This window comes from Sorex fumeus, unplaced genomic scaffold (assembly GCF_029834395.1).
Source record: "Sorex fumeus unplaced genomic scaffold, SorFum_2.1 ptg000240l, whole genome shotgun sequence".
Classification (NCBI taxonomy): domain Eukaryota; kingdom Metazoa; phylum Chordata; class Mammalia; order Eulipotyphla; family Soricidae; genus Sorex; species Sorex fumeus.
The window spans coordinates 1,829,159-1,852,527 of record NW_026606297.1 but is presented as its reverse complement, the minus strand read 5'-3'; the positions used below and the strand labels follow the sequence as shown (position 1 = coordinate 1,852,527).

At 52.1% G+C, this 23,369-nt stretch overlaps 1 protein-coding gene across 2 annotated transcripts in view; it reads left to right on the top strand.

Moving 5' to 3' along the window:
• Positions 1-23,369, top strand: part of MYO10 (myosin X) — a 244,990-nt gene that overhangs the window by 162,403 nt on the left and 59,218 nt on the right. For both annotated transcript variants that reach the window (XM_056108957.1, XM_056108958.1), the window contains one exon: positions 657-737. In XM_056108957.1, the coding sequence (XP_055964932.1) occupies positions 657-737 (81 nt within the window). The remainder of the gene's footprint in view (positions 1-656; positions 738-23,369) is intronic.

The window sequence follows — 23,369 nt, the reverse complement described above, 5'->3', positions numbered from 1 at the left end:
TGATGATATCGTAGTTTTGTATGTATGCTTTATTTTTTTTTATGCTTTATTTTTGGGGGACCACCAGCGTTGCTGGCAGGGGGGCAAGTGGAGCTGGAAATGGAACTTCTTGTAAAGCTTGTGCCCAGCCCACTGAGCTGTCTCAGTCCCCAGAAGAAAAATTTTTTATAATGGTACACTGTCACTGTCCTCCCGTTGTTCATCGATTTGCTCAAGCAGGCCCAGTAACGTCTCCATTGTGACAGTTGTTACTGTGTCTGGCATCTCGAATACGTCACGGGGAGCTTGCCAGGCTCTGCCGTGCGGGCGAGATACTCTCAGTAGCTTGCCGGGCTCTCTGAGAGGGCAGAGGAATCGAACTCGGGTCGGCCATGTTGGCTGCGTGCAAGGCAAACGCCCTACCGCTGTGCTATCGCTCCAGCCCAATGGTACACTATGTTAAGGAAATGATACGTGAATTATGAACACATGAAATAATTCCAGTGACACTCATGTTATGGCCGCTTCAGATGAAATAGCCGAATCAAGACAGCAAGAGTTATTTTCCCTACGGTTTCCATTGTCTTGATCTCTTTTCTCTTGTTTCTAAGAAGTGCGTGGACTGCTGAGAAGTGTAAAGTGGGAAGAGACTGATCCTGCCTTCTGCTTTCTCACAGGACTCCCTGCATTCCCTGATGGCAACGCTGAGCTCCTCGAACCCTTTCTTTGTCCGCTGCATCAAGCCAAACATGCAGAAGGTAAGACTGGAGAGGCTTCTAGACTAAAGCTAATGCTTGAAACACTTCGATGCTGGTGCTACAGTTTGTGTTTCTTGCCATCGGGGGGACTTCATAGTGCTCGACTCTGTAAGACAGTGCTCAAGTGGAATATGAAACTTTGACAGTAGTAATCACTTCTGTTGGAACTTTCTGAGGGACATCCAAGTGCAAGCCACCAGTGGTACACACCATCCATGGCATATCGGTGTGAGCCATGGGTGGTACACACTGTCCGTGGGGCATGAGATATGAGCCACTGGTAGTACACACTGTCCGTGGGGCATGTGGTGTGAGCCATTGGTGGTACACACTGTCTATGGGATACCAGGTGTGATCTGTTGGTGGTATAAACCATCCATGAGACACCAGGTATGAGCCATTGGTGGTATGAACTGTCCCTGGGTCACCAGGTGTGAGCCTTTGGCGGTACGAGCCACCCCTGGGACACCAGGTGTGAGCCTTTGGTGGTACGTGCCGGCATCCATGAATTGAACACCTTCCATGGTTGACTATTTCTAAACTAGCTTTCTCCCAAGTCCTTTTACTTGAAAGGATAGAATATAATAATTTAACATCACAAGGGAAATTTTTTTCTTTGTCTCTTGGGCATGTTCCTCTGCCTTTGGATGATGTAATTAACCTTTAGAGAGCTCTGTTTTAAAAAGGAAATACAGTGGGGCCAGAGCCACTGCAGTGGGTCGGGTGTTTGCCTGGCATGCAAGACCGATCCTGCTTTGATCCCTGACATTCCATATGCCCTGCCCCCCCCGCCCCCCACCACCACCACACAACAAACTTTCCAGGAGAGATTCCTGAGCGGAGGGAGGGAGGGAAGAAAGGAATGAATGAACGAGCCAACCAGCCAACCAACCATGGAACCATCACTTCTCATAGCAAATGCTTCGAAATTCCCAGACAAGAGTGCCAGCTGCCCTTTTCGAAGAAATGGTCTTAGGTTTTCAGTTGGGATCTTTTCTTCCTAAACGTTCTTCTGCCGTTAAATATGATGAAGAGCCTCTCTACTTTTTATCTGGGGGTGAGGGGAGCATCACTCCCAGTCGGTGCTCATGAGGTTTGCTTGAGCTTGAAAGGTTTCTTGTAGTGTTTGGAGTGCCCCCAGGCTCCCCTTGGCAGTGCTCAGAGGGTCCTTGGGCGCTGGATACGCGCTGGGGCTCAGGGTCAGCCGAGCAGCAGCCCTTTGTGCTGCTTTGTCGGCCTGAGTCTCTTGGCAGTGGAGTATCAGCTTTGAGGTCTCAGGCCGGCCACTTAATACGGTCTCACTCCCCACTCGCTCACACAGGTGCTCACAGACGGCAAGGAGCAGTTCCTGCTGCATACAACAGAGGCTGGCAGGGCACCAGCAGATACCCTGAGAGCCTGATATTCTGGTAGTTTCCTCTTCTGTTTCTGCCCTCTCTGCCTCTCAGCTGAGAGAACCTACAAGTCTCAGTCTCTGAAGAAATTCTCTTCTCTCCTGGGTGTTCTGTTGGCAAGCTCTTTGTCATCTAGGAAGAAACTACTTGTTTGTATTCTAAGAACTAAACTGTTTTGCCTTGGGGAATATCCCCACCTTGGGGCTTTTTGTTGTTGTTGTTGTTTAGGGGAAAGATTTCTCACAAAGAGAAACTTGTCTTTGAGATATAGGGTCTAGGACTAAATGGGCAACTTGCCTTAAAATATTGCCACATTTGGGGGCTGGAGCAATAGCACAGCGGGAAGGGCATTTGCCTTGTAGGCGGCTGGCCCGGGTTTGATTCCCAGCATCCCATAGGGTCCCCTGAGCACCGCCAGGAGTAACCCCTGTGCATTGCCGGGTGTAATCCCCTCCCTCCAAAGAAAAGCACTTGTCACTTGTCTTCCTGTTATTCGCTGGGGCAGGCGCCAGTAACAACTCCATTTGTCCCTGTTGCATGCTAGCATAACCCAGCGGCATACTGGGGGCTCTTTCAGGGTCAGGGGAATGAGGCCCGTTATTGTTATTATTTTTGGCATCACTACATTTGGAGAAGCCAGAAAAAGAGCTGAAGGCACCAAGGTGTATGCACTGCATGTGAGAGGCCTGGGTTCAATTCCCAGCTCCACATGCTGCCCCCCAAAGCACCACTGAGGAGCAGCCCCTGAGCAGGGCTGGGTGTGGCCCCCAAAACTGAAAGCGAAATGGAATGACTTGGATTTGACGGACACCTCAGGGAGAAGAAAGTACTGGCGGCCAGTCGTGGCCTGTGGAAGAGATGGATGCTGTGCTCTCTCCCCCAGGCCGGTGCTGTGCCCTGACAGTGTGGCAGAGGCAAGACTGACTCTCTGCTAGGTCCCCGCTGCCTTTGGCTCAGTCGTCCAGCGATCACTTGTTTTATAAAGACCTTTCTGGACACAAGCCATCTTGCTGCACCAGAAAGACAAAAATGGGTCTTTTCTAAGAAGGAATCACCTGCTCTTTGGTACCTTAGTTGGGGACGGGGTCCGGGGGAGACTTGTCAGATATAATGATGAGACGGAGACTGGTCTTCTGTAGGAGGTCAGGGAGAGCATTCACTTCCGGAGTGTGCTTGGGGTCCCAAGCCATAGTACAACAGATGTTTTCGCACTCAGCCAACCCAGGTTCCATCCCCGGCACCCCATATGATCCCCTCCGAGTACCGCCAGGAGAAAGCCCTGAGCACTGCCGGATGTGTCCCCACATCCAAAACATAAAAAAAAAAGGAACAAAACAGGTGCGTGTTCAGGTAATTCAATGTTAATGTCCACACTTCAGTTTGTAATAATTAAGCCACACCAGTGCACGCCATTGGCAGTACATGCCAGCCTCATCCTGTTAAATAGTAGCTCACTTTGTTTCAGTTCCACATGAAAATTGTCAAATGCAAGAGTGACCCCAAAAGCAGCAAGTCCACTCTTTGCAGATTAGACATATCCAGACACATGCACCGCCCCCCCCCATGCCCCCCAACCCCCCGTGTGAGCTGGCTGCTAGGATCCCCAGCGGGGTCTACCCGTGCAGAGGCATGCTTGAGAGAGCTACCATGGGACACCCGCCCTGTGAGATGGGCTCCCTCCTCCCCTTGGCGAGGGTTTGAAGCCCACCATGAGCACTTGGGCTCAACGAATCAAAAACTCATTGTGAATATAGTAGAAGGGTTTTCGTTGTTGTTCTTTGGGACTTTCCTATTTTTGCTTTGAAAGCAGGTGGGAGGGCCAGAGACACAGGGATTAAAGCACTATGCCCTCCCCGCAAGCTCCAGTACCCAGCACCCCGTATGGTCCCCCAAGTACCGTCAGGAGTGATCGAGCCCTGAGCGCAGAGCCAGGAGTAAGCTCTGAACACGGCCTGGTGTGATCAAAGTCTCCTTCCCTCTCCCCCGCCAGGGGAAAAAAAAAAAAAGAAAGAAAGAAAAGAAAGAGCAGGTGCAAACCATAAGAACATGCTGAGATAATTATGTCAATCCAAGCAACAAGAAGAGCTTTGTTACCCGTTTCCAAATGAGTAATATGTTGTAGCTGATCTTTGGGAAGGTAGAAAAGACACTTTGGCGTGGAGTGGGCAGGACTGCTGCTTTGTGAGTTGGAGGCCTGGACTCAGTCTCTGGGACATTGCGTGGTCTCCTGGAATACTGCCAGGAGGAACCCCAGTAAGTCCCCACACACACACACACACACACACATACAAGCACACAAACGGGTATGGCCAACCCCCAGCACCCCATGCCCAAAAGTCACTAGAGTTCGAGAGACATTCCTGGCACTGTTCTAAGGGACTTGGAAGGTTCTCAATGGGGGGTTGAGGGCCCCAGGCCCTTTGCCCCAGCATGGAGGGCATCATCCTCCACCCAGCCTGGAGGGAAAGGGCTTCTGACAGTGGGGCCTGTCAGCTTGGGGGGGGTCCCCTGTAGCCAGCACCGGCTGCCCCCAGACTGCGAGAGCCCTGAACTCCTGCTGCTCTCCAAGGCCCAGGAAACCTGCTTTGCTGCCTCAGAATTTCTCCAGGGAGCTTGTTGGAGGCTGGTCTTTGAGCAAATCAGTCCTGCTCCGAGAGCCTATCATTAACATTCCTCAGAAAAACCCTGAGGAGGGAATTAAAGCTGGAGCCCAGCGGGAGCCCTGGGCAGTGAGAACTGGGGTCTGAGTTTCCCACCCGCCAGGAGACAGACCAGGGCTGCCTCCTCCCCTCCCCTCCCCTCCCCTCCCCTCCCCTCCCCTCCCCTCCCCTCCCCACGCCCCTGGTTCCTGGGCCTGCTCTGTTGTGTTCATGGGGCAGAAAGCAGACCAAATGCTGGATTGCAACTTTTTTTTTTTTTTTGCTTCATCAAGCAATACTCAGGGGTTCCTCCTGGCTCTGCACTCGGGAATTTCTCCTGGTGGGGCTCAGGGGCCCATAGGCGATGCCAGGGATCAAACCCAATAGGCACCGTGCAAGGCAAACGCCCTCCCCACTATACTGTGGCTCCAACCTCTGGATTTCAACCTTGTGATTAAAGTTTCTGGAATTATCCATCATGTAGTTCTCACATTTTCTTTTAGGGTCTATTATGGTGATTAAGAGCCCCAGGCCTGTGTAAATTTAAAGATACTTTAGTATAGAATTATTCATATTATTGAGTTTTTAAACGTCTATATGCCTGTTTAAAAAAACAAAAGAGGGGGCTGGAGCAAGGCGTTTGCCTTGCAGGCGGCCGACCCAGGTTCGATTCCCAGCATCCCATATGGTCCCCCGAGCACTGCTGGGAGTGATTCCTGAGCGCAGAGCCAGGAGTAATGCCTGAGTGGGACAAGAAAGAAAGAAAGAAAGAAAGAAAGAAAGAAAGAAAGAAAGAAAGAAAGGAAGGAAGGAAGGAAGGAAGGAAGGAAGGTAGTTTGGGGAGAAGATTCTAATCAAGGTATCACTGAGTTTCAGTTTTGTGGACTCGGCACTTTTGGTGTACTCAGGGCCAAGTGTAGGAGTCACACCTCCACAGTCAATTAAGGAAAAATCTCGTATGTGGGATGTCAGGAAACAGTAAGGGAACAACAACAGACTCAAGTCCTTCCAGCTGGAGATTTGGTCTGTGGTTCTGAACTTATTTGGGGGCGTGGGGAGCTGGAGGGGCCTGGGGACTCCTGTAGCAGAATGGGGGACTCCCTAGTGACGGCTGTAATATTGGAAGGATGTCTACGCGAAAAGTGTGGTTAACAGGATTGCGAATCGTGGGACTGCAACGGAGAAACACAAACCAAATTTGTTTTTGTTTTGGGGGTGTTTTTTGTTGTTGTTGTTTTGGTTTTTCAGATCACACTCAGTGATGCTCAGGGGTTACTCCTGGTTCTACACTTATATAAATTACTCCTGGCAGGGCCTGGAGGACCATATGGGTTGCCGGGGATCAAACCAGAGTTGTCACACGCAAGGCAAATGCCCTCCCCACTGTACTATCGCTCCAAAACTGTATACCACTCCTAAACTATATTTTTCAAAAGTGTTTTTAAAGGATTTCTGTGACGTGAGGATGGTTTATGATGTATTTCCTTCTCTGCCTGCTAGGGACAGGAGGCTTTCTTTGTGCGATGCTTGGTTGGGGGGAGGCCTTGGGGTTTTTGTTTGGCGTGGGGGTCACACCCAATGGTGCTGGGGGCTACCTCCAACTCTGTGCTGGAGGATGACACATGGATCAAACTGTGGCCTCCACCCTGCAGAGCTGCTGTCTGACCTCAGGGTCTGGGCACTGGTTTGCAGACAGGAGCAGTGGGAGGCATTGGTCCCCCGGGCCTTTCTGCAGACAAAATGACTGTTGGGTTCTAATAACACAGCGGGCAGACCGAACCCCGGTATGATCTCTGATCTCTGGGACCCCATGGGGTCTCCCAAGCCCCGTCAAGAAAGAGTAAGCCCCATCCATGGGCTGGAGCGATAGCACAGCGGGTAGGGCATTTGCCTTGTGCGTACCTGACCCGGGTTCGATCCCCATCATTCCATATGGTCCCCTGAGCACCTCCAGGAGTAATTCCTGAGTGCATGAACCAGGAGTAACCCCTGTGCAATGCCGGGTGTGACCCAAAAAGCGGGGGGAAAAAAAAAAGCGTAAGCCCCAGGGTTGGTCCAAAAACCAGCAGAAAAAAAAAACCTTTTGGTTTCACTGATAAATGTAGTGTCGTATTTTGGCTGAGTGTAAAGGCCAATTCTGAGTTGGCCCCGAGTACCCCTGATGGGCTGTGGGCATGAGGGGCTCAGTGGAAGGCTGAGCGGGAAGTTGAGACGGCTGCCTAGATGCCAGAGGTAGTCCCCATGTCTCGTGTGGGAAGGTGGGAATGTGTTTGCATGGGGAATGGATGACTTTGGGTCTGTCTAGCGCCTTTACATGTCACAAGAGGCAGCGTGTGAGAGATAGTATAGCAGATAGGGTGCTTGCCTTGCATGCAAGCGACCTGGGTTCGATTCCCCAGCACCCCGTATGTTGCCCGGAGCCCACTGGAGCCAGGAGTAAGCCCAGAGTACCCCCAGGTGTGGCCTTCAAGCAAACAAAAAGTCCCAAGATGCATTTCTCCTTCCTCACTCCATAGCCCCTAGGGACAGAATGTGATCTTTCCTGATATCTGAAAGAAACCTGTTGCTTTTCCCTTGACTCTTAGTATCCAGGTCTTTTGTTGCACTGAATGAGAAATTTTCCATTTCCTGGTCTTCTTACTTGAAATTGAAGTGCAGGGCAAGGGCCTGAGCCAGCCCAGCGGGCGGGGTGCTTGCCTTGCATGCCCTTGACCTTGGTTCAATCCCTGGCACTCCATATGGCTCCCTGAGCCCCACCAGGGGTGATCCCTGAGCAGGGGACCGAACTCCAGCCTTCTGCAGGTGAAAATATCAACCCCCTCACTTTCTTTTACACACACACACACACACACACACACACACACACGTGAGCTTTCTCTCCAGCCTGGAAAATCTAAGATGGTTCCAAAAACTTCACTCACACACCCCTAGCAGGCAGCCAGACCAAGCAGCTGACAGTCTTTTCCGTTAGTCCCCGACGCTGTCATGAACTGGACGTTTTTGTGTCATTTATTTCCCCTTTAACACAAAATAAATTTTTTTCATCAGTCTGCAATATTAGGGTAATTTAGAGGTGCATCTTGACATCTCTGCGTGGAGAATCAGCACACCCAGCCCCCCAAATCCCCCTGTACTTTATTTCTTTTGTCTTATCTCCTTGGGGGCTTGGGGCCACACACCCAACTGTGCTGGGGGGCGGGGGGCGCTACTCCAGGCTCTTGCCCAGGTAGGGCTGACAGGTAGGCGGTGTCAGGGATCCTCCTGTGTCAGCTGCGTGCCCCCGCAAGAATCTGAACCCCACGAGGCATCTCACGCCCTTCATTTGCTTCACATAAGAGAATGAATGTTTTGGAACTTTTGTTTGGGGCCTCTGCTAGTGGAGCCTATAGGAGGGGCCGCGACCAGAACTGTCACGTGTAAAGCATATGTTTGGCCCTTTGAGTGAACTCCCCAGCCCTGTTTGTGTGAAGAGCATTTGTCAGTTTACGAAATATTTTATCTTAGAGTATGGAGAGTTTCTATAGCATTCTCATTTCTCTTCCCTGATTGCCCTCTCCCCAACACACACACACACACACACACACACACACACACACACACACACACACGTCCTCCTGCCATTAGCATCTTGCATTCCTGAGAAACATCTGTCACAAGGGAAAAACCGGTACTGATCACTGATCAGTTCTTATTAAAGCCCCAAGTTAACATTTAGATTCATGAGTTCTTTGGTTCTTTTTCTTTTTTTTTTGACAAATGCCTTCATCAAACTGTTCACAATCGGCTCACGTGTGATGAATATTTGGGGGTGAGTGCAGGGGTCCATGATACACTCACAGGGTTCAGCCTGAAAGGCTTCTGCCCTTTGAACCACCTCCCTGCCCTCCCCCGCCCCACCCAGGTGAACCCTTTTGGCAAATTAACGATTTCTAGAAATCACATCAGCGTCTAGAAATCTGACAGGCAGAGTCTCCAACGGAGAATGCAGCTTTTCTTCATGTGCGTGAAAATGAGGTGGATAGATGTTCTGGGTGGAGAGAGAACGTGGATGGGGCAGAAACCTCTGGGCTTTTGCGAGCCGTCAGATGCAGGCCGCCAGTCAGGTGGGAGCTGCCAGACTCTGAAGGCGTCACGCAGCCCTGGCTCTGCAGGCGGAGGGGAAATGCCCACTTGGCATGCAGGAAGTCACCTTCCATCTTCCTCCCTGTCCCCTCCCAGGCCATTCAGGCTGCCCATCTGCCTGGAACCTGTGTGTCCAGCGGCCACGTCTTTGCCTTGTGAGACCATCTCCAAAAGCGGCTCTAATCTCCAAGAACCGCGTCTATATAAAGCAACCCTACTGTCTGGGACGTTCTGGGAAGCTTTTAAAGGAAGCATTGAAACCCCCATTCTTCTCCCACAACAAAACAATCCCCGTAGACCCCTCTTTGGTCACTCGAATCCTGTTTACTGAGTTGCCATGGCAACTATTCAATAGCACTATGTAAAGAGCAGGATAAGGAGCCCTAAATGGAGCTCAGCCCTAGAGGAGAGAGTGATTGTCCGGGTCACTTTCCAAACTCACAGCTCTAAATTGCTTGATTTTTTTTTCTTTTTGTCCATGGACTCTCTCTCTCTCCCCTAAATATTAGGTCATCTTTTAAAATCAGGCGTCTTTGAGCTCTCAAATGTGTTTGCATATTGGGGGGGGGGGGTCCGGGGGGGTTACTTGTGCACAAAGGTGGTTGGCTGGCTTCCACAATTAGAAGCCGTCTTCAGCAGCTGCGACCCCCACCAGCCTCGCCTGGCTGGGCTTCCTTTCAACGGGAGCAGGAATGAATTTAGCCAGCAGAGCCCCAGTCACCACATAAAAGGCTGGACCGGCAGTGAGCTGAAGAAAGCCCGGGTTTGTGTGTGTCGGTTCAGATGCTCATAGCCGGGACAGCTAAGGATGCAGCTCTTCACAGTGGACCGAAGCTGAAGGGAGCAACAGAATCCAAGGTAGGGCTTGTCTCGCTCTCGTTGGCGTTGGCATGGGGCTTCCTGGCGCTCTGCAGTGGAGCCCAGTTTTGCAGAGTTGTTTCAGCAGGAGAGGGAACAGCCGGCTTCTCCCTAAGCAGCAGCAGGAGTCATTTCTCAACCGATGCGGAAAGGCTGGGCAGGCTTGAACTATGAATGCAAATGCCATGTGGGAATGAAGGGCATAACCCAGTTATCAGCCCGAGTATCCTCCCGGGAATCTGCTCTGGGTAGGAGAACTGGGCTCTCAGGGGAAACGTCTTTGTATTCTTAGGTCGAATGGGGCGGAATGGTTGGCGGCCGTTTCTTTTGTTGGAAGTTGTCACAGCCGAACTCTTCTCTGCTGTTTCAGACGCAGAGTTGTTGGTTAGCTCTTTCCTTGCTGTGCGTTTTGGGTGAACCTGTAAAGAAATGCCTCGTTGAGGATAGGCACCGGTTGTTGGATGGGGCTTGGAGCTGGTTTGTACGCCGGTGTGGAAATGGGAGAAGGTTCCCCAAGCCGGTGGTCGTCCGCTGAATGTTCTGTGCTAGTTTCCTGCAAGCTTACACTTGCCGGAATTTTGCAATCTTCTTGATGAGGCACATTTTCTTCAGATTCTCTAACTCCCCCGAGTAGCTGCCCTCCCGCCAGAACCAAATAAAAAGCGACTGAAATGCTAATCTTTACCTCCGCCAGCCCGAACAATGCATTCGGGAGGATTTCTATTCAGTTGCTAAAATGCCCTGTAAGGGATAAGAGTTTTAAATGCAAAGGTAGTCAGGGCTTTGACATTGAATTGGGTTACATTTGCAATAAACTAATAATGCAACTGACTGCTACTTCCCTGAATCAGCATTCCTTGCTCTGCCTTTCTAGGGCAATGTGAAAAATGAATGTGAGGAATTTTTTTTTAATTAAGAGTAATCACTCTCACAGTTTATTATGAACGACCTACGAGAAAGAAGAGTTTAAATGCTGACGGCATTATTGTACCACACTCCTGCCTCTCATTTAGAAAGATGAACTTCTGGGATGTTTCCCACCTGCCTATCTGGAGAATTGAATTGCTAGACACCCCCGCCCCCCACCCATCTCCCCAATTCAGAATGCCCGTTATAACTTGCAAGAGTCTTGAGTGAGGGGAGAGAGAAGTGACTCCCTCATTTGGCGACGGAGGAGGATGTGTTCGCAGCTTTGCGTGGTTAGAGCCCACGCCAGTGGCCCGTGCATGCCCCCCGCCTGGTGGTGCCAGCTGCGAGGAGGGACCGGTTCACAGGGAGCCCCCCACCCATGGGCAGCTCCTCGGACCCGTGCCCTCCAGCCGCAGGATGTGCTTTGGCTCATCCTGGTGAATTTCAGGGATGGCATCCAATCAGAGAGCAGCGGGGCCGGCCTTGCAGCCAATCCCAGACTGGCATTCTCCAGCCTTTGCCAGCTCCGTGCCCCTGCGCGCGTGCGCGTACCTGGACCAGCGCATCTCGGCCACGTATTAACGTTTGCACCAGCAGGTACCAGCCCTTGTGGGGAGGGCGGGGGAACATTCGCGACTTTCCCCAGCAGAATTCTGCCTCTGCTCCAGGTTTAGGACTCCCCTTGAGCCCCAGCCGAATCCCTGTTGCTCTGGCCAGCTCTTTGAACTCCCCAACAGTGGTGACAGCACTGTGACAGCAAACTTCATAGCAACAATGTAACTATCGCTTCTGGATTTGGAAGCTTTGCAAAATATCAAAAACCTTAAAGCTACCTATAAACGCCCCTCAAAATATATAACGCGTACTTAAAAAAAAAACCTACCTGTAATTTTGCCACTTTTAGAGTTATTGCACTGAATTTTTTTTTCTTTTGGTTTTGATTGCCGGCAAGGTAACACAAGGGACCGAGGCAAACCCTGCATGTAGGAAACTCAGATCCCTTCCCTAGCACAGGGAGTGTGAGTGTGACCCCAGAGCACAGGGTTGAGTAGCCCCGAGCATTACTGGGCATGGCCCCTCAAAAATTGTCACGGGTTTGTTTTTTTTTTTTTTGTAAATTGGTATAGCCAGGTATAGTTTGTCCTACTTTGGACAAACTGGCAGGTTACCGAATGTAGCCTGCCCACAGGCAGAGTCTGGCAAACTCCCCTTGGCGTACCCAATATGCCAAATACCAGTAACAATGAGGGGTCTCATTCTCCTAAAGAGCCTTGAATATAATCTCAGGGCTAGGATGAAGGAGACGTTACTGGGGCCTGCTCGAGGCAATCGACGAATAACAGGATGATGAAATGAAAAATGAAATGGTATAGCCAGAAACATTCTCGTGTTCTCTTCTCAGTCACTTTAGAGAATTTTTGTCAGTGGCAGTTCTTGAAGTCAGATTTCTGCGGTTGGATTATTTCCTTTCGTCCGTCTTGTCAGCAGTGCCGCTGTTTTACCCCTACATGGGTACATATTCAAGGCTGTTTCCTTAGAGAAAATTCCCCAAATTTGCAAAATCAGAGTATGCAGGGTTTTCTGGCTCTGATGGGCTAGGTGCACACTGGAACAACAAAAAAGAAAAGGATTTACCATGTACAACAGTGGACTTGATATATCGTATTAATACATAAAATAAATGAACACATGAAGAGCCCTTACTATTCAAAATAAAGCAACAAAAGCTTTATTGTACTTTTGATTTCACCAAGCTGTGCTAAGGGCTTATTCCTGCCACTGAGCTCAGGGGTTACTCCTGGCAGGCTCAGAGGACCAAATAGGGAGTCTGTTTTGACCCTGGTCAGCTGCATGCAAAGCAAGCACCCTACCTGCTGTACTACTGCTCACTCGGGGCCCCAAACAACAAATTCCTTAATAGAGAAATATGCAAACAGTGAAATGCAAATGGGTAAAAAAAAAAAAAAAGAGTGCCTCAGTGGTACCAGCAAAGAATTAAAATTTGTGAAATTGGACATTCTCTGGTTTTAGGTCTTGTATTGGCCCTTTGTGGAGGTCACATTTCCCGACTCTGCCTCCCCGCAGCCCAAGTCCAGCTTCCCCCTTCTTGTGCTGTCAAAAGTTCCTTCTGGGGCGCTGGAGCAATAGCACAGCGGGTAGGACGTTTGCCTTGCACGCGGCCGACCTGGGTTCAATCCCCAGCATCCCATATGGTCCCCTGAGCACCGCCAGTGGTAATTCCTGAGCGCAGAGCCAGGAGTAACCCCTGTGCATCACCAGGTGTGACCCAAAAAAAGCGGAAAAAAAAAATTCCTTCTCCCCAAGTCCCCTTTCCTGCTCAGAGTGTGTGTGTGAGAACCAGGGCAGAGGTCCCCATGGTGGACCTGGGCTCATCCTGTGCGGGGTTTGACTCTGGGGCATTGCCAGGATCCCTCAGCACCTGCCTTCAGCACTACCTGGGAGTAGCTCCTGAGTATCCCCCCAAAAGAAATAAAGGTGCTGCTCCTGATTACAAAGGAGGTCGGGAGGGAAGAGACACCCCGCAGCTGTTTCTGATTCACTGTGAAACACTTCGAAAGAATCCAGAATTCAGGGGCTGGAGCAATAGCACAGCGGGGAGGGGGGGGGGGGCCGTTTGCCTTGCACGCAGCTGACCCGGGTTCGATTTTGATTCCCAGCATCCCATGTGGTCCCCGGAGCACCACCAGGAGTGATTCCTGAGTGCAGTGCCAGGAGGAACCCCTGTGACCCAAAAAGAAAAAAAAAAACAAAAGAGTCCAGAATTCGTGATTCTGCACAATTCTCCAGAGCCAGTGACCACCCCCACCTCCCTCCCCACCTTTCCTGAGTTCTCACCCCAACTGCCCAGGGCTCCCTCCTGCCCCCACCGCCCAGGTACTCTGGGCTGGAGCCAGCCACGCCCGCTCCCCTCCCCACCCCACCCCACCCCGGCCTGACGTCACAGCCACGCCCCCTCCGGGCACCCCTGGGCCCCAGCCTTGCCCCTCCTCCTGCCTCTGGACCGGTCCCCCTGCACACATGGCCCCAGGTCCGACCCTACCTCTTCCCCTGGCCACCTCTGGAGAAATGCTCGCGCCCCTGCAGCCCTGCGGTCAGCCCGGGTGAGTGCGCTGCCCACGCCCGCCCGGCCCAGTCCTGGCCCTGCCCCAGGTGGACCCGGGCGGCGGGAAGCTCATTTCTCCAGTGCCCAAGGCCGGGCTCCGCTCCAGGTGCAGCCTTCGGCCGGTTCCCCGCTTCCCAGCCCTTTGTTGGGGGCCTCTGAACCCTGTGCTCAGGTTAGGGCCCGTCCCGGCTTGAGCACTTGCTGGCATTGGGGGCCAAGGAGGCTTTATTCGGTGCAGGGGTGTGTGGGGGGTGAGTCCTGCAGCGTGACCTGCACCCCCTCCCCACCGCACCCCTCACTGCCCACCTCATTTCTGACCCTGAGGTCTGCTGATACTTCCCAAATGACCCTTCGTGGGGGGGAAATGACTCAGTTCAGGCATCTCTGCTAAAAATCATTTCCTGGGTTTTATTCCTTTTTTTTTCCTTCTTCTTTGTATTTGGGAAAAAGAGTGACGTCTTGGCCAGGTTTAATTTTACGATATGGCAAGTGAAGCCTTTGAGGCCGGTGGTTGAGGGTTGGGTATATAACAGCGATAGAAAATTGCATGGCATCTCTCGTTTCCCAGAGGTCCTGAGTCACGACGTCCCGCAGATATTACTGTTTTCTTTCCTGGTAAATAGTACTAGAAAAATACTACTAAATGAGGGGGGAAAGCGCCCTTAATATCAGTGTGGCCCGGCACAGTTACATAATGACCCGGGCGCTCCACTTTCTCAGATGAATGACTGCCCTAGTTTCAGCCCTCTGAAAGGCCACCACAGCTCATTCAAGTGTGCCAGGAGCTCCGCTTGTCAGGATTGCACTTAAAAGGGAATCCTGTTTCTCAGTATCCTGTGAGAGCCTCCAAGTCTGCCTCTCTGAAATGAAAGAGCCCAGACTTGCACAGAATATTCAGCATCTCCCCCATTCCCACCACCCATGATTCAGATGATGGACATTTCACAGCCAAACCCATGTTTTTGGAAACTGTTTCGTGGGGCATTTTTCTTTAAAAAAAAAAAAAAAGCCTCTTTAGCTCGCCCAGAAAATAGACATCTGTTTGCCTTGGCGTGACAAGTTTGGATAACTGAGATTTCAGCTTTGGGGCCGATCAGCCCAGAGCCTTGTTAGCATATGAAATCCTTAAGCATCCTTCGGAGACTCTTTTCCAGGGAACAGTGTAAATAAGGTTATTGCAGTATAAAAGTACAAGACTGAGGCCGATGTTTGCTGAGCCAGAGAAGGGAATAGATCCCACCAGATCATTAGCACCGAATGCAAAACTTCCTTAATCAGCTCTTTGTGCACTGTGAAACTGCAGAAGGGACATTAACCCGAATTCTTTCCTTCTCATTTTCTTTCCTCCCTTTTGTCTTGCACTGCTCAGGAAACTTGGGTCGAGGTCTTTGATTCAGGCCCTCCACCCCAGCCAAGCTGAGATCATTCCCCTTGCCTCAATGCCTTGCTCCCGGCAAGGCAGCTCAAACCTTTAAACCTTTGCCGGAATCCATGTGTCTCCCCCCCCCCCCCCGCCCCCCTCCAAAATGGGGAAACCAAGTTGGGTGACGGTGGAAGGACTGGTCGGACCTGGTCAGGATATGGATTTGGATTTCCAGGATTCTCACCGCCTCTGAGCCTTCAGGGGTGGGGGGCGGGCAGCCAAAGTGCGGAAAGCTGGTAGGAGGGTGTCCCAGCCCCCCCCAAGCCGGGTTACATCAGCGAATGGGCTGTGCTCCGGGGGAGCCTCTGCTCTCTGGATCCCTGCTAGAGGCATTTCCTGCTTCTTGCAAACCTGAGGCCCAGCCAGGGTGAGGGACGGGAGGGAAAGCTTTTCTCTTCCCCTGCTAGATGAGAAAAAACGCACTGCAGGACAATTGGCCCCTTGTTCTCCCCTGCGTACCTTGCCTGCTCCTGGCCCGTGCACTCTCCTTGTTAAAACTTGTTGATCTAAAGTATTTCAGTGATGGAGAAGGCGGCTGGGGACTCCTCGGAGGGCCTTGGGGAACCCACTTGACTGCAAAGGCTTTTTTTTTTTTTTTTTTTTTTTTTGGTGGTGGTGGTGGTTCTTTGTTCTGGTCCTTTGAGCAAACATTCCTAAAACACAATCAGGTGCTAAAAGGAGTGTCTGCTGCCAGGGAGCCGCCGGAGGGGGGAGGGTCGGGGGATGCGGACTCAGGCCTATTTCTTTATCTGTGGCAACCGTATCGGAAGGGGTGAGGAGATGCCACATCATCTGAAATGACTTTCTGGGGGTCCCACCCTGATCCGTTGGTGGCTGCCAGATACGACTGGGTGAAACGTCCAGGGCTCTGTGAACTCAATGCTGTTCACGACTGTGTAAAATCACAGGACATTAAATCCAGTATGTATTTAGCCAATCCAGCTGCTCCGTATTTGTCTCCGACGGGCCTGCTTTTCCCTCTGGTCCTCTCTTTTGAGAGAATGTGTTCTTAATTTTCTACCGATGGGAGAAAGCACTCATAATTTTCTAAGAGCAAGTTGCTTCTGCTGGAGGACGAAGCCGTCTGCTTTGAGAAATTGTCAAATTGACGCTAGTGATGGCTTGGCAATAACCACTCCCGGATTCAAATGAAGACTGCCGATGGGCACGTGACCGGATGGGCCAAGACTTGAGCTGAAATGCTCCTCTCCGGGGGCCAAGCCCCTGCAGCCTGGGTCCACGGCTCACTGGCTTTCTTGTCCTGGTGCAGGCGTGGCCGCTCACCTTGTCAGGGCGCATACTGGATTCCCTGGGACCATGTCTGTGGCCCTTGGGCTCAGACTGGCCACTTACTGGTTATTATTAATTTGGTTAATAATAATATGGTTAATAATAATAATGATTATTATTATTATTAGGTCTGTGCCTAATCATCCTCTTTGTCCTTATGGAAAGACAGATGGTGCCAGCGCGGTGGCCAATCCATTTGGGTATGCGCCTTTGAGGGGGAACTCAGCCGGCTTCTCTTTTGGGTTGGAATCCACACTTTGAGGCGCTCAGGGAGTTTACTCCTGGCTCTCTGCTCGGGGCTCACTCCTGCCTCTGCGCTCGGGGCTCTTTCCTGCCGCAGTGCTTAGGGCTCACTCTGGTTTGTACTCAGAGATCACTCCTGGCACAGCTCAGGGGACCCTATGAGGTGCCGGGGGGATTGAACGCAGGTGGGCTCGATGCAGGACAAACCCTCCCCAGGGTCCAGCTGCTGAGCCAGCTCTCTGGCCCCGGGCGTCTTCACCTAGCGGGCATCCATTCATTCTCAGTTGGTTGGTTGTAGAGGAAGACACGCGTGTGGACAAAGAATGGTTCAAACCCTGGAAACTGTTCTTGAAATTCCCTGGTGGTGGGGTTGGGGAATTTCATCCGGTCACTCAGGGAAGTGGGGCAAGGGCGTGATTCTCAGGATGGGTGTCATTGTCGTGCTTGGTGGTTGATTCACCCTGGCATGCCAAGCCTTTACTCTTACTCTCCCCCTTTCCTCCTCTCCCTTTTTCTTTTCGTTTTTTTCTGTGGGGGTGGGGGAGACACATCCTGGTGTGCTCGGGGCTGACCCCTGGCTCTGTGCTCGGGGCTGACCCCTGGCTCTGTGCTCAGGGCTCACTCCTGGCGGTGCTGAGGATTGAAACACAGGCAGGGCAAGTGCCTTAACCCTTATACTATCTCTCTGGCCCGTTCACATTTCTTACTTTTAAAAACCATTTTGCTTAGCTAATAGATTAGTCTTCAACTTAAAACTCCCTTTTCTTTTTTTTTTTTTTTTTTGCTTTATTTTTCCGGGGGGTGTGGGATGTTGAATTGGTCACATTCAGCAGTGCTCCAGCTCAATTCTGACCGTGCTGTGGGATCAACACTGGCAGGGCTTCGGGGACCCTGTGCAGTGCTTGGAATCGGCCCCGGGTGGGGTGCTCACAGGAGAGTGCTCCCTCCTGGAAGCTCCTGTTCTGTGCTAGTGGCCAGGCTCCAGCGTCTTGAAGGAAAGGCCTGGGCTTCCTGGGCGCCAGCAGCTGCTCCAGGTCACCCCACACCAGCTCCCCCGGGGGGGGGCGGGGGGGAACGGGAGACACCGGGTCACCACAGTGCTCAGGCCTGGTTCCCTCTGCCAGAGGCCAGCCTGACACATTCTGCCCAGCTCGGGTGGGAATGACCTGGCCTTTGGGCCTCGCTAAGCTCCTGTGTCCTAGCAACCCCCAGACGCTCGGCTGACCATTCCCCTGGCAGACGCTGTGCCATGCCCAGGGCTGGCTCCGTTCCCACTCGCCTTGCAGGAGGCTGCTCAAATGGTGACTAGGCCAGAGGAAGGACTCCCAAGAACAGTGCTGACCCATAGCCCCTGCACCCCTGGGCCTGCTATTTCCTTCTAGAAAGTAGGACGTGCCCAGGATGTACCCACACGATCTTCCATCTCCAGGCACTGAAACTACGCTGGCCAGTATTCCAGCGGCCAGCTACGACTGCTCGTAGCTGGATGTAGCTGGATTCCTGCGTATCTAGGCCCTTCACCTGACCCCTACTGCAGTGGTGGCGGGTGGGGGTGATGGGCCATTGTTTTGTGGTTTTGTTGTTTTTGTTTTTGTTTTTTGCTTTTTGGGTCACACCTGGCGATGCACAGGGGTTACTCCTGTCTCTGCACTCAGGAATCACTCCTGGCGGTGCTCGGGGGACCCTAGGGGATGCTGGGACTCGAACCCGGGTTGGCCACGTGCAAAGCAAACGCCCTACCCGCTGTGCTATCACTCCAGCCTCGATTGCTTGGTGTTTTTTGAGTGGAGAAGCACAACCAGCGGAGCTGAGGATCAAGGATCATTCTTTTTTTTTTTTTTTATTGAATCACCTTGAGAAACCGTTACAAAGCTTTCACGATTTTTTTTTTTTTCACTTTTTGAGTCACATCCAGCAATGCTCAGGATTCACTCCTGGCAGGGCATGTGGAACTCTACGGAATGCCGAGGATGAAACCCAGGTTGGCCATGTACAAGGCGAACGCCCTACTCACTGTACATTTCTCCAGCCCAAAGCTTTCATGATTAAGTTTCAGTCGTACAGTGATACAACCCCCATCTCCCCACCAGTGCACATTCCCACCACCAATGTCCCCAGTCTCCATCCCACCCCTGTCTCTGTGGCAGGCACCTTCCTTCTTTCTCCTTTGGCATCATGGTTCGCAGTACAGATACTGAGCGGCTCAGGGGACCATAGAGGGTGCCAGCAGTTGAACCCAGGTTGGCGACGAGCCAGGCAAGCACCCTCTCTGCTGGGTTATCTCTGGCCCCAACATGCCAGTCAGTCTGCACACTTTCCTGATAGTTCAGCACTTCAGTCACTTTCTGCTTTTCTACTTATTTGTCCCTGAGAATCAGTCTTACCCTCTCTGTACATGTGTGCGTGTGTGTGCGTGTGTGTGCGTGTGTGTGTGTGTGTGTGTGTGTAGGTTTTGGGGGGGGGTGTGTTGGGGAATTCTACCTCTGAGCTCCCCCCCCTCCCCGTGTCCAACTGTTTTCGGTGTAATATTTTATTTTCTGTCACACCTGGCCATGTTCAGGGCTCCTACCAGCTCTGTGCTCAGGGGTCAGCCCTGGCAGAGCTTTGGGGGACCCTCAAGATGCTGGGGGTCCCGCCCGGGCCCGGGGCATGTGAAGCCTTTGACTCAGACCATTGAGCAAGCTCGCCCGCCCACCTCTAAATTATTTTCCCCACTTGAGTTTGGTGAATGATTTCTGTCTTCTCTGCAGATGGTAAGGATTTTCTTCTGCTTTTGTTTTTGAAGTTGAGACACTTTATTTTTTACTTTTGGGCTTTTTGGGTCAGACCCAGTGATACACAGGGCTTACTCGTGTCTCTTCGCTCAGTAATTACTCCTGGCGATGCTCAGGGGACCATAACGGATGCTGGGAATTGAACCCGGGTCGGCCGCATGCAAGGCAAATGCCCTACCCGCTGTGCTATCTCTCCAGCCCCCGAAGTTGAGACACTTCAGAGCAGAGTATATTCTGAGAGTCTCACCGTGGCGTGTCTCACCAGGACTGGAGGCCTGGGGTTAACCCAGGGGGCTATGGCAGACTGTGTGGGAGCCCTGGCTTCAGTCTCCAGCACTGTGTGGCCCCGTGAGCAGAAGTCACCCCAAGCAGTGAGCAGGGAGTAACCTCAGGCACCACACACACAAAATATAATAATAACATTGTCACTGTCACTGTCCTCCCATTGTTTATTGATTTGCTCGAGCGGGCCCAGTAACGTCTCCATTGGAGACTTTGTTGTTACTGTGTCTGGCATATCGAATACATCACGGGTAGCTTGCCAGGCTCTGCCGTGCGGGCGAGATCCTCTCGGTAGCTTGCCTGGGTGGTTCAGTGGTAGAATAATAACATTAATAATATTAATTAATATTAATTAATATTAATTATTATTATTGACCAACTGACTAAGCGTCAGGTCCAGCGGGGCCACTTTTCTGGCTGTGGATGTTCAGAATGTGTGTAACCACGGTACCCAGCTGCCTATTTCCCTTCACAGCCAGCCCAGGGCCTTCGTTTGTCTAGCTCAGCGTCCTGATGGCTGTGAGTCACACAGCCCTGTGAATTTGTCAGCGAATGCGGGGAGCTCCATTTTCACGTTTTAATGCCTGGCTGGAGCTTCCAGTGTGTCCAGAGAGAGACAGCTGCCTCCTAATTTGTACTTCTCAGCAGGAGTGCTCAGAGCAAGCCCAGATGGGGGAACTGTGGCCCATTCAATGTGGTGGACAGAGAGGGTGGACAGGGAGGTAGTGAGGAACAATGGTGAATAGAGAGAGCGCGAGAGCTTTTCCCGGAGCAAGAGAAAGAGTTGAATGCGGCTCCTGGGATAACTGGCAGCAGATTAGACCTGGGAGGGTGATGCTTTTCTGGGAGTGGAGTTCCAGATGGGGAGGGCTGGGCCTGCTGTTCCTCCCAGGGCTGATGGTCCTGAGTGCTCCGTCTCCTGGACCCTGTACTGCTCCTCCAAGGCTCTTTCTACGCGTTTTCACCAACTCGAACATGTTTTCTTTTCCCCTTGAATTACTAAGCCTCTGGCTGGAGCGATAGCACAGCGGGTAGGGTGTTTGCCTTGCACGCGACCGACCCGGGCTCGACTCCTCCATTCCTCTCGGAGAGCCCGGCAAGCTACCGAGAGGATCCAGCCCGCATGGCAGAGCCTGGCAAGCTCCCCGTGGCGTATTCGCTATGCTGAACACAGTAACAACAAGCCTCACAATGGAGATGTTGCTGGTGCCCTCCCAAGCAAATCAGCGAACAGTGGGAGGACAGTGTAACCCTCAAATTCCAAACGGATATGAACTGACAGTTGTCTCCAGTCTGGGCCTCTCATTTTATCAGTTGGAGTATAGTATACAGCGATTCGTCTCTCTATCCATTCATTTCTTTTGTTCTCTTTTTCACTGAATCTGGGGTTTAAATCCAGAGCCTTATACATCAAAGGCAGCAGTCCCACTACTGAGCTACACCCCAACATCATCATCATCATCATCGTTATTATTTTACTGTGTTTTTTCGCACCACACCTGGTGGTGCTCAGGGCTTACTCCCGGCTCTGCGCTCTGGGATCACTCCTGGTGGGGCATGAGGAACTATAGGCAGTGCCTGGGATCGGACAAGGGTGGGCCGTGTGCCAGGCTAGGGCCTAACTCGCAGTACGATCTCTCTGGCCCACTTTTAGAGTCATAGGACTATCATACTTAGCACCGCAAGGGCAGGACAGAGGCTGAAGGCTGAAGAGAAACAGACGTGCAGGAAGGAAGCTGGAGCGTGGGTCACAGCCTTAGGGCTTTTTTCGTTCGTTTGGGGTGGGGGTGACACCCCTTGGTGCTCAGGGGTTACTGTTGGTGGTGTTTGAGGGCCCATGCGTGCCAACTTCCACTGCCCACGGGGCTGTATCTCCCAGGCCCTGCAGCTGTAGTGTGTTGGGGAGAGAAGTCTCCCAGAGCTCAGGGGCCACTTTTGATTCGGGATTTAGGGGACCGAGTAAGGTTCAGGGAAGCCACAGGAGTTGTCCACACGCAAAGCAAGTTCCTTAGCTCTTGTGCATATCTCTCACACTATATATCTCACATATATCGCACACTAGAGAGTCTTGGCAGTGAGAAGAGTGGCCAGCACCCAGAGATGCTCAGGGATTACTCCTGGCTCCGTGCTCAGGAAGCATGCCTGGTGGTGCCAAGTGTGTCAGGTGTCGTGGATCTAACCTGGGTCAGCCACGCATAGCAAGCACCAGGAGTCACTTCTGCTGAGTTGGGGGAACTCTGGGATTCCTGGGATCGAACCCTGGTCAGCTGCGTGCAAGGCAAGCGCCCCGCCCACTGTGCTGTGTCGCTGGCCTCAATTTCTGACAGTTCTGAGTTAGAATTTCGACGCCTCCACTTCTCTGTCTCAGCAGTAGGCAGGGAGGCGAGTCTTGAGCTGCTCGTGAAATGAACGGACTCTGGTAATCCCAGCAGATCAGGGGAACAGGCTCATCAGGCGACATCTTCATCATATTCTGTCACCTCCGGCATGCTGCGCAAAGTACAGGTAACCCAAGAACAGTTCTTTATAGTGGCCAGTTGGTCCTGGACTGGTGCTTTGGAAGAATTCCAATAGGAAAAAGTAAACATGTCCTCTTGCCATGGAAGTTATTTAGTTTATATATGTATTTTGAGAGGGGGGTCACACCCAGTGGTGCTAAGGGCTTACTCCTGACTCTTTGCTGAGGAATTACTCTTGGTAGGCCTGGGGGGGGGGGGGGGGCGGGCATATGGGAAACCAGGGAATGAATCCAGGTTGACTGCGTGCAAGACGAGAACTTTTTTGGCTGTCCCATCTCTCTAGCCCCTTGGCATGGAAGTTCTTAGGTCCTGGAGCCGGACTCGAGTCCCCATGCTACTGGTCACCTCAAGTCAATCACAAACCTCCTTTCACTTCTCTCCCTCAGTTTGCTGTGGGAAGATAATCCTGCTTTGTCCGTTGACCCCTCTGGGGTCCTTTGAGGTTTCGTTGCTGTGACAGAAGTCCTTGGCACAAAGTCACCAGCCTTCGATATTCCAGACTTCTCTATGCTGGTTCAGTTCAGGAAGAAGGACCCCCCACCCTCTCCCTTTGCCTTCCTGTCCTGAAAGTGAGGATTAAATGCCCCCTCCCTTTGCAGCAGCCGAGGGTCCCCTTTCAGCCCTAGTGCACACCGCTGCCCCTGGGTGTCCTCGGGAAAGGTTCAAATCCTTCGTGCCCAGAGGGGTCCGCAGCGCGGTCGGGGGGCTTCCTGTGACACTTCCTGAGCATGCATCTGTGTCCTGTGTGTGTGGGAGGGGGGCAGGAGGGGGGATTGGGAAACACATAGGAGGTGGCGGGGGGGGGGGGGGTCATGCAAAGCCGGAAACTGGACGGGAGCAAGAATGGGAGAAGGAGGCCGCGGAGCAGGGCAGGCTGTATTCTTGCAACGCACGGAAGCGTGAGTGCTGAGTGTGTGGTTGCGTGCCGGGCTGGGCTTTGGGAACGAGAGTGTGACATGAGCACAATGGAGGCTGGACCTCAATGGGTGAATGTCCCCTGGGCACAGTTCGAGAGAAAGCCCGGTGCTTTGCAGAGGTGCTGGGCACTGCCTTTC